Here is a 12900-nt window from a genome sequence, read left to right as displayed (position 1 = left end):
CAGGGGCAGGGGTTCTGGGGGCGGTCAGAGGACAGGGAGCGGGCGGGGGGGGTGGATGGGGTAAGGGTCCCAAGGGCTGTGGGGGAACAAGGTTGGTTGGATGGGGCAAGGGTCCCGGGGGGACATCAGGGGGCAAGAAGCGCGGGGGGGTGGTTGCATATTGAGGGGATCCCGGGCCATGCTCCCCTCCCATAACCAGCTCTCCATACAATTTCCGAAACCCGATGCGGCCCTCAGGCCAAAAAGTTTGTCTGCCCCTAGTCTAAGTTCTGAAGGATGCTTAGTTTTAGTAGCCAGGATTGGTCCAGAAATAATGTGTAAGATTTTTATAAATTGATAAAATATCTATAACAAATGAGTATCTACCTACAGAAAATGAAAGATCATCAACTTCAGTATTCAGAAAAGGCATGTATGGCTTAATGCAGGCATAGAGCTGGGTGTGCTAATAATTTGGAGAAGTTAGTGGTTGAAATAGAAAGTCATATATAGAAAATTCATATCTGCTTGAAAATTTATGAGTACGATGTGAGACATCTGCATGCTGACAAATGACATAATTAGAGAAAATATAATTCTCCACTGCTGCATTAAATTCAGGTTTAGTTTGTCAGTATTCCCAGTGTGAAAATCCTCTGCCTGCCTGCAGGGGAAGAGGCAAAAGAACCTAGAGCCTCCTTTTCAATAGATTACAGACCTATTTCTGTGTTTTTGGAATTATCCTGAACAATTTTGAGGGATAAAATATAACCCACTCTGGCAATAAACAGAACTCTCTTTGTAAAACCTAGATGCATTGTGGTCAAGAGTAGCATATTAAATATGGCTCGGTGGAGAAAAAGTTGTTCCTAAAAAAGCAATAGTCCTATCATTTTCTCCCATATTGGCACCATTGTTCCCAGGAAAAACCTTGCCTATACTTTTTCTGTATTTTTCCTATAGTGGCACTTCCTGGTTCACATGAAAATTATTTTTCTTTGTATTGTGTCTGTTGGCGCCAGTCGGAGATCAGGGCCCCATTGTGTGAGGCACTGTACAACATACACCTCAACCCTGATATAACACGACCCAATATAACACAAATTCGGATATAACGCGGTAAAGCAGTGCTCCGGGGGAGGGCGGGGCTACACACTGGTGGATCAAAGCAAGTTCAATATAACACGGTTTCACCTGTAACGCGGTAAGATTTTTTTGGCTCCCGAGGACAGCGTTATATCGAAGTAGAGGTGTATAACTAAAAGATGGCCACTGTCCCAGTGAGCTTGCAGTTTCACTCCAGTTCCACGAATACAAGTCAAGAGTCAATTTATGGGTATGTTTTAAATTTATGTGTGATTCTGAATCTGTGAACTCCTGCTCTAAGTTTGGTGATATGCTCTTATACAATTAGGTTAGGTCATCTCATGGTGTGCTCCCTTTTACATATACGGCTCAAGGCTGTTCTCTGTTTTATTCCCCTCTGTGGTCTTTTGTGGTGAAATAAATTTTTTTGTCTTTGTAGTTTGTGATTAGCTTCACTAAGCACGGTGACATTAATCTATTTGATGGGAGCACAAATCCACACATTTGATTTAGTACAGAGCTTTGCTTCACATAGTCATCATTTCAAGATTCATACATACATATTTTGAAGCATCAATGTAAAAAAAAAATAAAAAAGTAACGATTATTCTTGAAACATCCCACATAACGTAGTATTTCTTAGATATAGCAAGATAAAACACACCTCTAGAATATAATAATTCTACCAGCGGCCTGTCAAATTTGAAGCCTTCATTTAATTATTACAGATTTCCAGTATACACTGAAACCAGGTGGTTAAAATAGACATCCAAAAGGGGAAGTGAATGAAGTGTGGGACATTAGGGTTATCCCCACAGAGAACATTGAATGCTTGATTATCTGCCCAGAAGGCAGACACAAAATAAACTGAACTTGTCTTTTGTATTAAAATGCAAAAAAAAAAAATGTAGAAGTGAAACATTTTGAAATTTGCTGGAGCTGTTTAATAAACTCTGATAGATTATTTGAAACCGTCAAGTCAGATCTGAAATTTAACTGTAGCTGGTAGCCAAAGTAGTTTCTTGTTTCAAGTACTTTCACTATCATTTTAACCCTATAATCGAATACATGGTTCTGGCTAAAATTCCTGCTGTTCTAAATTAGCTGTGACAGTATAAAGCGTTCCATATTTTTTGTATTAAATTTGAAGCAATCTGGTGGGTGTGCTCTTCCTTCCTTGCTTAATTTTTTTTATTAAAATAGAGTAGTGAGAAATGAAATGAGTGTGCCTGCTTCAGAGATGAGAAGATTTTCTGCACTTCTCTTGAACAAAGACCTCATGGCTTTTTAAAATTATGAATAACTGTAAATGTAAAGCTGACCCAGGGAGCACCTTCAGGATGCATGGCCTGTTTAAATTTAGGAGCCAAAGGGTGCTTGAGTGACCAGAAACATGAGTTCTACTGACTTTTGTCTCTTAAATCACTTAGATGCTTTTGAAAAATCCAATCCAGATTAAACTCAACACTGAGTAAAACCTTCATTATAAGACCTTATATTGAAACAAGCTTCTGTAATCAAAGGCCAAAATATTAATTTTCTAACTTGTTCTTAAATCTGATTTTTACTGGAGATCCTGACAGTTCTCAAAAAATAGCAGCACGTACAGACGACTTTCGTATTTCAAAGTGCTGTTCAGACGTTCATTGTCACAACACCCTTATGAAATAGTTATCTCTGTTTCACACCTCGTGGAAACTGAAAGGTTAAGTGTCATAACCAAAGCCACCCAGGAGATCAGTGGGGGTAGAACCTGTAGTAAAACTGTTCCTGTTTTAGTCCCATCCTTATTCCTTTAGATTATGCTACTGCTAAGGTTCATTTAAGAGATGAGAGTTTATTTTAAATGGCTTTTCTCACAGACACAATCCTTGTATAACCTTCATTATTTCCAGCTTTTCCTGGTGGTTTTCTTTTCTTTTAACTAAATTTTACTGTTTCATAAAGCGAGTGATAGACAATCAAGCAGAGAAATTGAAAGAACTGGACAAAGAGATCCGCCCATTCCGACAGAATTGGGAGGAGGCAGACATCATGAAGAGCAGTGTGGAGTCCCTCCAGAATAGAGTGAGCGAGCTGGAAAGCGTCGATAAAACTGCAGGACAAGGAGCTCGAAATACAGGTGAGTGTAAGCACAATGAAGTAAAGTACCACCCAGCAGTTACTGTAAAAAAAAAAAAAAAAAAAAAAAAAAAGGGCAAAAAAAAAAAAGCCAAATGAGCTATTTTGAATGTAACTCCCATTGTGATTTTCCTTTGAAAACATCAGTAACACTGATCCTTCAGTTTCTTGAAAAGGAAATTAGGTGTGTAATCTTTTTGTTAAAGGCATGACATTCCCCTTCCTGGTTGTACCTTAGACTTCATTCCTATCTTATTTTGTTCTCTTGAACATAGTGTTGATTACACTGAAAGTTAGTTGCAAATATTTTCTCAGCTGGTCTTAGAAAGCTAATAGATTCCAGTAGCTTCTTTATAAAATATTTTCAGTGTATTGGCAAGTATTTTCGGAGTAATATTGTCCTAGTGAACAGATCAGTTTTTTTTTTTATTCACTTGAAAATATGCTTCCAGATGTTGATTTACAGTCTTTTATGTTTGGTACAGAGGAATGTTTGATGTGAAGAACACAATGAGAGCTATATGAATAGTAAGGTCATTGCCTCACACATTGAACAAGGTGATGAAAGTCACAAGTTAGCAGTACAGTGTAGACCATTCCTAAGGGTTCAGGCAATATTGTTTGGTTCAAAAACAAATTACTAGCTAAAATTATCTTTACAAAAAAACTGCCTCATGTAAGTACCTCTACTAATCCACACTACCTATTTTTGTTGTTGTTGCCGGACTGTAAAATACAAAGGAATAAAGTGATGACTATTATCTTCCATGAGAGGGGAAGAAAAGACTCATTAAAAAATGAACAAACAAACAAAACTTGGGGAGATGGGAGTACTTAGTACCATGTAGTGCAGAAAACTGTTTATCCGTAATAAGACATAGCTTGAATTTTCAGCTTTTACTCATAATACATTTACTGCTGATCCCCAATGAAGGATCAGGCAAAGATGAAGATTCTGAACCAACCCATGGTTGTTCTTCATTTAAATGGGATCACATGAGTTCTGTCGTCATTTTCAAAGGTTTCCACAATGATAAATCTATAGTTAATATTATTAAACCCTTGGCAAACAGCTGATTAGGGAAAAATGTCAAATTTTGTTCTTTAACTGACTGTATCGCATGGTGATTTGAACAATATTTATGCTGGATGTTTTGAGTGCTTGACATTTCTACCAAGTGTAGTGCAGTTCCCAACTTCCTATATAATACAGTAAAATATCAGCTTTATAAAAGAGCCAATTAATATCACTGCTTGCTGGCAGTGGAAATTAATGTATGTGGCTAAATGTGAGTTGGTTCTTAACTTTATACTATTTTACTCTATACTACTATAGTATTGTGAGATTTATTTATTTATTTGTGCTATTGATTATTAATTCTATATATTTTTTAAAAAGTTATTTTATTCTTTTTTTCTCACAAACCCCCTCTCCATTTTCTACTAGCCGTACTAGAGACACAGCTAAGCAGACACGATCAAATGCTGAGTGTTCATGATATTCGGTTGGCTGACATGGACCTCCGATTCCAGGTGTTAGAAACTGCCAGTTACAATGGAGTATTAATTTGGAAAATTCGAGATTATAAACGTCGGAAACAAGAGGCTGTGATGGGGAAGACTCTGTCCTTGTACAGCCAGCCTTTTTATACTGGATACTTTGGCTATAAGATGTGTGCCAGAGTTTACCTTAATGGAGATGGCATGGGAAAAGGGACGCACTTGTCATTGTTTTTCGTCATAATGCGTGGAGAATATGATGCCTTACTTCCTTGGCCATTTAAACAGAAAGTGACTCTGATGCTAATGGATCAGGGAGCTTCTCGACGTCACTTAGGAGATGCTTTCAAGCCAGACCCAAACAGCAGTAGTTTCAAGAAGCCTACTGGAGAAATGAACATTGCATCTGGTTGCCCAGTCTTTGTGGCTCAAACAGTTCTAGAAAATGGAACGTATATTAAAGATGATACTATTTTTATTAAAGTCATAGTGGATACTTCGGATCTACCAGACCCCTGACATATAAATGGGGAGGCAGTTAAACAGAAGACAACTCCATTTGGGGTTTTCTATCAGTTTGTCTTCAATCAGAGGTCCTAAAGCACAAAGGACCACCTTGTGGAACAGAAGGAAGAGTTTGAAGGCATAACTTCATAGGGTCCAATGGCGAAAGTAGCAACACATTAAGAAATCATACCATGGTATATTTTCTAATAGAACTAGTAACACTTAAACTCTGAAGAATTATTTATCCCTCATGAGGATAATGATTACAGTCAGAGAGGCTTTTTTATTTAACTTATTAATCTAGTCAATTGGAGGTGAAAAGACATGTAAAGTGTGTGCTGAATAAATTACCTGACTTTTCTTCATTTAGACTAGAATACAAAAAAGTTCATATATGGGTTAGCTGGAAACTGTCAGCATGTTAAGTAAAAGAAGAAATGATGAAGTAATGTTGCAACTATGATATAATTATTTTGAAAAACTAAGTGCAATCGTGTCTGAAATACAGTATATTGTCTTTTTAAGGCCTCATCTGGTCTCTGTTTTAATAATTACTTTGTCAGAAGACCTTGAAAAATATCCAGGTCTTCTTGAAAGTATCTAAATCAAAATCATATTTTTATTTAAAGTTCTATTAATAATTGTTACAGAAAACATTTTATTTTAAAGCTGTTGATAGACTGATATTTCTTGGAAGAAAAATAGAAGATATCAAACACTGGTTATCACTTGTGATAAAAAAAGAAATTATTCAACTATTGATGTTATTTCTCTTTAGAAATGTAAACCTACAATATATGTCGTAGTTAATGACACTATTTCAAAATTAAGGAAAAATCACTCATGGATGCTGTGCATCATTATCAGATTTATAATTGTTTTCACCCTAAAATAGGGCATTTGTTGAACTTTGGAGTTCTAAACGGAATCCTGTACGCTTTTAAAGTTCTGCCTCATGCTTTCCAATCAAGCTATATATATTGCTGACAGCATAGATGTGCAACACTTAATATTTTCAGTGTGGGGAAGAGGATTATTGCTGAAAAACAGCTAGTCGTGATCCTCTAAATTCATTCTATACTAGCGATCATTGCATCTTATTAAGAATATATGATCAGAAAGCAATGGAAAGATGATGGTGGCTTGCATGCATACATGTGCCTTAAATGTGACATGCTGCTTATAAACCATAGCTTGGTATTTAGATTAATTATAATACCCAAAATGGTAGTTTTAACTGGACTTCAGGCAAAATGTGTAGCCTTGTCTTCAGAGCCCTTAGATAATTTGCAACATGCAGGATAGAAGCCAAAGTCCAGATTTGGCTGCGAGAGCGTCTGTGGAATCCATCATGTTCAGGTGCCAAATTTGTAGCACACTGCTCCTATGGAGCTTGGACTTCGACAGTGCCCCTAGACTAACATGAAGGAAGATGTCATGCTTCCTCCCAATCCGGTGTATGGAAGTTGGCAGCACTTCAAATTGACTAATCTGAGAATTCTGAGTGGATATTAATGTATACGCTCATTGGTGTCTGTTCATGGCAGACTGACAAGCATCCTAACTGGGAAATGCATGGGTTTTTGTTATAGCTGCCTGAACTTCAGCAGCAAGCATTTCCTAGCCCTGAAACATGCTAATTGCAACCCACTGTGTTTATCTACTTCTGCTTGTTAGTCTGGAAGTAGAAAGTCCAATGGCATAACTTAACTATATACCAGCCATCTGGGTGCTGCTTTAAAATCTGATTGCTGCTTAGAACTAAGGGAGAAGCTAATTAGTACACCTTTGTGCACATGAGAGGGAATTGTGCCGGTCGTCTTGACTGTCAGGGTTGTACCCATTCAGTTTTCCACTTTTAGGGGCGTAGTCACAATATTTACCTTGGGCTCAGTTGAATTCATGCCTTTGTAGTTCAGCTTGTCTCTGTTGCCATTGTCTTTTATGGCTGTGCCTTCACAGACTGTGCCTGCAAGAAGTACTTTCCTGTTACAAATATACAGTGCATGCTAAGTGGTCTTCATGGGTTTTCCAGGCACCTGCTAGAATACTGCCTGCTTCTTGGCATCCAAAACATTCCATAGCAATCAGTCTTCCTGTTCTTGCTTCCACTGTCTAGGTACTATATTCCTTTTATGGTACATAGGTGACAACAGGTGCAAGCTATTGTGCTAATGTTTCACTTCTGGCACAGAAGGAGGACTTCCTGCAGAAGATCTATATGGCACTTGCAGTTTTATGCAGGCAGCCTAAGTAAACCCATCACTTATGCTTTAGAGCAAAGGTTCACTCAACTTGCATACCATTCTAATAGTCATGAATGTAGGCAGCTGAGCTTTTGTGTATGTGCATCACAGAATTTTACTGAAAACAGGATTCCCAAGTGGAAATGTCCAAAGGGCTCTGCTCCCATTGCTAATATATGTATTGTGAAATTTAAATGAAAATGTATGGTCACATAAGAATAGTTTCTATCCTGTTTGAATCTGGGACTGATTTAGGTGAGAGTTGTATAACAATCAATTTAATTGTGTTTTACAATTTTGTAGATGCAGGCTACAAGTCTTGCAGCAGAATTATGCTCCTGAATTCAAGCTCTTAAAAAATGAAACAGAAACAAGTGTAAATTTATAGTGTAGTCTGCATACAGCTTAATAATAGTCCTGGGATGTCTGAATCACCAGTTCATCTCAGTGTGATGTTAACTCTGAAACCTCTTGATGAAAATTTAAATGTCAACAATAATTGTTTGCTGGTTATTTTACCAGAAACACCAGCTAATATATTTAATCCATAGTTCTCCAAACTTCATTCCGTGCTTACTCAGATGCCAGAAGTGCAAGCTGCCGAAACCTCCAGCTTCATTCTAACCGCTTCTGTCATGCAGTAATATATTGCCAATACAAAAATCTTTTGGCATATACATTGATTTTAATATCAAGATAATCAACATGGAAGCTGTATTTTCATTTTTAAAAATGATGTGAAGCTGCCACAGAATTTCCAGTTTGCTCCCCTTAATTCTGCAGAATCCAAAAATCTTATGCAAAATGTAACTAATCCTGTTGTGGAGTACATCAATTATAATATCCCCATACCTGCAGAAATTGCCAGATATCCCTGGACTGTGAGATTTTTGCTGTATATGTAAGTGGGTTCCCTCAGCTTCCCAGCAATGAAATTATGTATCAGTTAGAGAAATAAGGTCATGAAATATCATCCAAATTTAGGGTAAAGATTCCTTGTGCTTTACTGCCCTTTGGGTCCAGTAAGGTTATTAAACATTTATTTTTCCCCTGAACATTCAGGTTTTTTTCCTCCCAGGTATTTCAGAAGTTTTCTGGGGACTATCTATGAAAATGACTCACAGGGCTATATTCTGCCCTCAGATCGCACCCTTGAAGCCCCGTGAGCCTCAGTAGAGTTGCATGAATGCAGTGGAGGGCCCATGGTGTCACAGTGCTAATCATGACCATAAACAGAATTTCTTCATAATGGAATCTTGTCATTGCTGTTTAGTATTCATTAGCAGTGCACAGCCAGATGCTCTTGCTGTTTGTTCCACAGTAGTGACCTTCTAACTGTATGTATATGCATCTCCCACTTCCGTTGGAACATCTAGCAAAAAGATTGAAATCTACTAGATGTTTTCTGTCTACACTATGCGCACAGTATGTATGCATTTGTTATTTAAAAAAAAAGTCTCAAATTCCAAACAGGATGAAACTATTTCAGCGTTTAAAGACCAATCTATGATCCTTATACATGACCGCATTTGCATTACTTCTCTGTTGATCTTAAAGGGATCTTGTTTAGCTTTTGTCTACATGTACGCCTTCACAACTTAAGTCAACTGCTGACTTTTTATATGCAATGTTGATTTCAGCCTTTTACTGTAAATTTGTTCTTCTCAAAGAGAATGTGCAATAGGAAAACAGAAAAGGGTAGCTCAACTTCAGTGATAATGAAATGTAATGAGTAACATGCTAGTTATCTTAAAAAAAAAGATAAAATGCAGTTTAATTCCTCTTCCAAATTGGTTTTCCTATTTGGAAAAGGAAAGTTGAAGATATGAAATGTGCCTGATGAATCTCTCAAATGCAAGGTAATGGAGAACTGTGTTAGTTGTAGTTTTAAAGTACTGAACCCATGAATGTTATGGTACGATTGTACTGCTCAAGTTGCTACCAACTTGCCCTGATTATGGCATGTTACGACTGACTTTAAAACCCACCTATTTGTTAATTGTAGTCCATCATGCTGAACAGGCATTTCACCAACAATGCAGTTTCTAATAACATTGGTGCTCTGTGGTGCAAGACAGAAAAGCCTGTAGGCAATGGTAGAGAAGTATTCTGCACCTCCTGACTATATCAAATGTTACTGCAGACTTGATGCCTTGATGTTTAACTATGCAAATATATTAATAGGTGGAGGGAGAAAAATAATCTTAGCGAATGAATTTTAGTTACAAACCTAGTACCTTAGTTTTCACTGTTACAATGTTATATATATATATATTCCGGGTTTGTCATCAGGCAAAGAATTGTTTGACCATATAGAAGTTGTCAAAATAACCCCAGCCCCCAAATCAGTCTTTGTTGACTGTTGGAAATATTTTTTGCTGCTGCTAAGGGAGACTCATGGATAGCAGCAAGCCCTGGATTCCCACATTCCAGGTATGAAGACTCAGCACACTGCACACAAAATCTGCTTTGTCTCGTGGGAAGTGGGTAGCTTGCTGGATCCTTCTGAAAACTTTATATGGATGCTCCATGGAGTGGCTTCTAGTTCACACATCCCTCCTTTCACTCAGCTAATCAGGAGATTCAGGGTTTAAAAAAAAAAAAGTTGGTGCTGGGCAGCTCAGAATGAAGAGGTGGGCGAAAGATTATTGGGGTTTTTTTATTTGGGAAGATAAGAAAATGGAAAAACAGCTAGTCCTCTGCCTACCTCTTCCTGGGATTCCTGTAGTTTACTTCAATCAATACCTCTCAACTTCTGTTGACCTAGAAATCATGGTAACTTCAAAAAAAAAATAAAAATAAAAAGTCTACTCTGGACTTTGGTCTATTTGATAGTGATTGTTAGTGCTTACTGTATAATACATAGTGCTTTTCATTTACAAAGCATTTTACAAACAAGAACTAATCCTCATACGAAGCATTCACAATTTATAGACAGGAGAACTGAGGTAGAGAGGTTAAATGACTTTGCCCAGAGCCACAAAAGGAGCCTGTGCTGGAGCCAAGGTTAGATTAGAGGTTCCTGTCTCCTAGTACTATCTTCAGACTAGTGGACCTCGCCTTTTCATGTGCTTATCCCTTAAAGGAACTGAAACAAATGAAGTGACATATTTTAAAGACCACAGTCAAGACTGTAAGGGCTAGAATTAAACATCTGAGCTGTCATGATTTGGGGGCATGCATGTGACAGCCCACATGTCACCAAACACAGTCCTTTTCAATTGTTCTTTTTATGGTGCCCTCATTTTGAGGGATAGATTTTAAGGGCTCAAGTAGGCAGGGAGACCAAACATAGTTTAAGAGGATTAATTTTGGTTCTGTCAACCTTTACTGTGACCCTTTCTTAATCAGTTTAGCTGAGCAACAACATTGAGGGTTTAACTATACTTCCTGCCTTTTAATCTGAGTCTTCAAGACAGTGCCAAATGGGGGAAGGTCAAGAAGAAATTTTAGGTGCAAATTCAGAGGCATCCCTTAAATTCTGGAAGAGTTGAGAGAGACAGCACACAAGGGATCTGTTTAATCCTATTTCTTTTCTAATTTATTGGCAAGACTGTAGCTTTTGTCTTCCATTTCATGATCTTAGTGTCTATATTAGGCCACATTTTTCTCCAAGTTAGGATTAGTTCCTTAGGGTTTAAATAACATCTAAATGTCACAGAGATACGCCTGATCGAATATCCCAGGATTTATGTAAATTCAGATCTGGATCCCAACTCTGTGGTTTTGGTTCATCAACCCACTTAAGCAAGGGTTTGTTGTTCTTGGTGTTTTTTTTACATTTTGGTCCTTTGGAACTAAACTCTTAATTTGGTTGTCAGTTCCACGAGGACTTTTTAACTTCTTAGCAATGCCAGTGTCCACTCGCACCATTGCTAGCAGTGGGATGCGTAGTGAGAGAATTTGACTCTGTCTAAGGGTTACTGAGATAAACCAGCATTGCCATACGTAAAGGTCATTCTCCTGCATAGAGTGTTCTGAGCTTTAAATTCAGTTGTAGCTCATTTTTGAAAGGACACATTTTCCAACTATGACCTGTCTCACTGGCAGCGAGTTGTGTAATCTGCACTTGTGGAATAGAAAAGTTCAGGCTTCCATCATTGCTGATGCACCATATGATCCACACATTTATTTTCCTTGTAGCTGTAGTGTTAGGCATTATATAACTTTTCAGTTTTATAGGGGAATAAAGGGGGAAAATTCAGGATTTCTTATGAGATATAAAACTCCAATAATTTAGTGGTGACTAAGGGATGTTAATATCCCATTCAGAAACAATGGGCTGTAAGTAGGTCCATTCTTCTCAGACAAGTAGGATAACCTATAAAACACACGAAACAACATACAAATTGGAAAAGCTAAAAGCTGACATTTCCAAGAAATTCTCTTAAGAAATATCTGTGGAAAATACGTGAGTAATCAAGAATAGTGTACAAATTAATGTTTATAAAACTTGTGTAACTTACATTTTATCTCATACTCTTCAGTGAATGGTACACCTGTTATGTTCAGTTTTACGATCCAAAAACAAAGACCAAAGAAGGCCAACCTCATTTGATTGTGTATATTCTGCCTGTCTTAATTATCAATAGCTGTAAGGATACAGTGCAAGTGATCTGGTAAGCAGTGGTATTCGTACTTTTTTTTTTTTAAGGGGGGGCGGGGACAGACTTTAAAAATGTATAATTTATTGCTCAGCAATAACCATGTTGTTGTTAATAATAATAATGAAGCAACATGTCTTAATTTTCCAATAGCATTATTATATGTTGTACTTCAGTTTGTTGTATACTGTGTTTTTTGGTATTTATTTGTGTTTGGAGGTCTTGCTATGTCTTTTGTGTTTTAATGCTAATACAAGGACAGTGTGTATAAGAGTGTAGAATGCAAAACTGAGATGCTAAACTGTCTGTTATTAAAGGAAAAATAAATCTAAGTAGGAAATCATATTTTTAAAAACAAGGTGGTGTATTGGAATTTGAATGGCTGGAGCTTGCTTAACAGAGTAAAAATGTAACCTTTCACCTCCTTTGTATTCATTTATATGATGACTAGTTAAGGCTCCATGCATACATGTAGCTGATAGACCTGTATCACATTATTGTTACAACATTTACCATCTTCTCCCACAAGATTCTTTGCTTTGGATTTTTATAAAATCTCAACTACTACCTGATGAGTCACACAAGTAAAATAAAGTAGGAAATTAGTGTTCAGTCTGACATCAAAACAATAGCATAGTTACCAGGCAGATAGAGTAGAACCAATTAAGATGGGTTTTCATGCATTCATATGAAACTGCATCCCCAGGAGGATACTGAAGGGAGAGAGTTTGGCTTGAATTTCCAAAAAATGTAAATTATTTTTTCCTCCAACAAAGTTACTGCATTTTTGAGTTCTAAAGTTGAAACCAAAATAAAAGCACAGGGATACAATATTTCCAACATGCCTGTAGGGTAAC

At 37.3% G+C, this 12900-nt stretch overlaps 1 protein-coding gene across 7 annotated transcripts in view; it reads left to right on the top strand.

Moving 5' to 3' along the window:
• Nucleotides 1-12386, top strand: part of TRAF3 (TNF receptor associated factor 3) — a 98624-nt gene extending 86238 nt beyond the window's left edge. For all 7 annotated transcript variants that reach the window (XM_030558696.1, XM_030558697.1, XM_030558702.1 and 4 more), the window contains 2 exons: nt 3013-3187; nt 4634-12386. In XM_030558696.1, coding sequence (XP_030414556.1) covers nt 3013-3187; nt 4634-5205 — 747 coding nt within the window. In that variant the 3' untranslated portion in view covers nt 5206-12386. The remainder of the gene's footprint in view (nt 1-3012; nt 3188-4633) is intronic.
• Nucleotides 12387-12900: the final 514 nt, after the last annotated feature.

This window comes from Gopherus evgoodei, chromosome 4 (assembly GCF_007399415.2).
Source record: "Gopherus evgoodei ecotype Sinaloan lineage chromosome 4, rGopEvg1_v1.p, whole genome shotgun sequence".
Taxonomy (NCBI): domain Eukaryota; kingdom Metazoa; phylum Chordata; order Testudines; family Testudinidae; genus Gopherus; species Gopherus evgoodei.
This window is presented reverse-complemented; position numbering and strand designations above follow the sequence as displayed.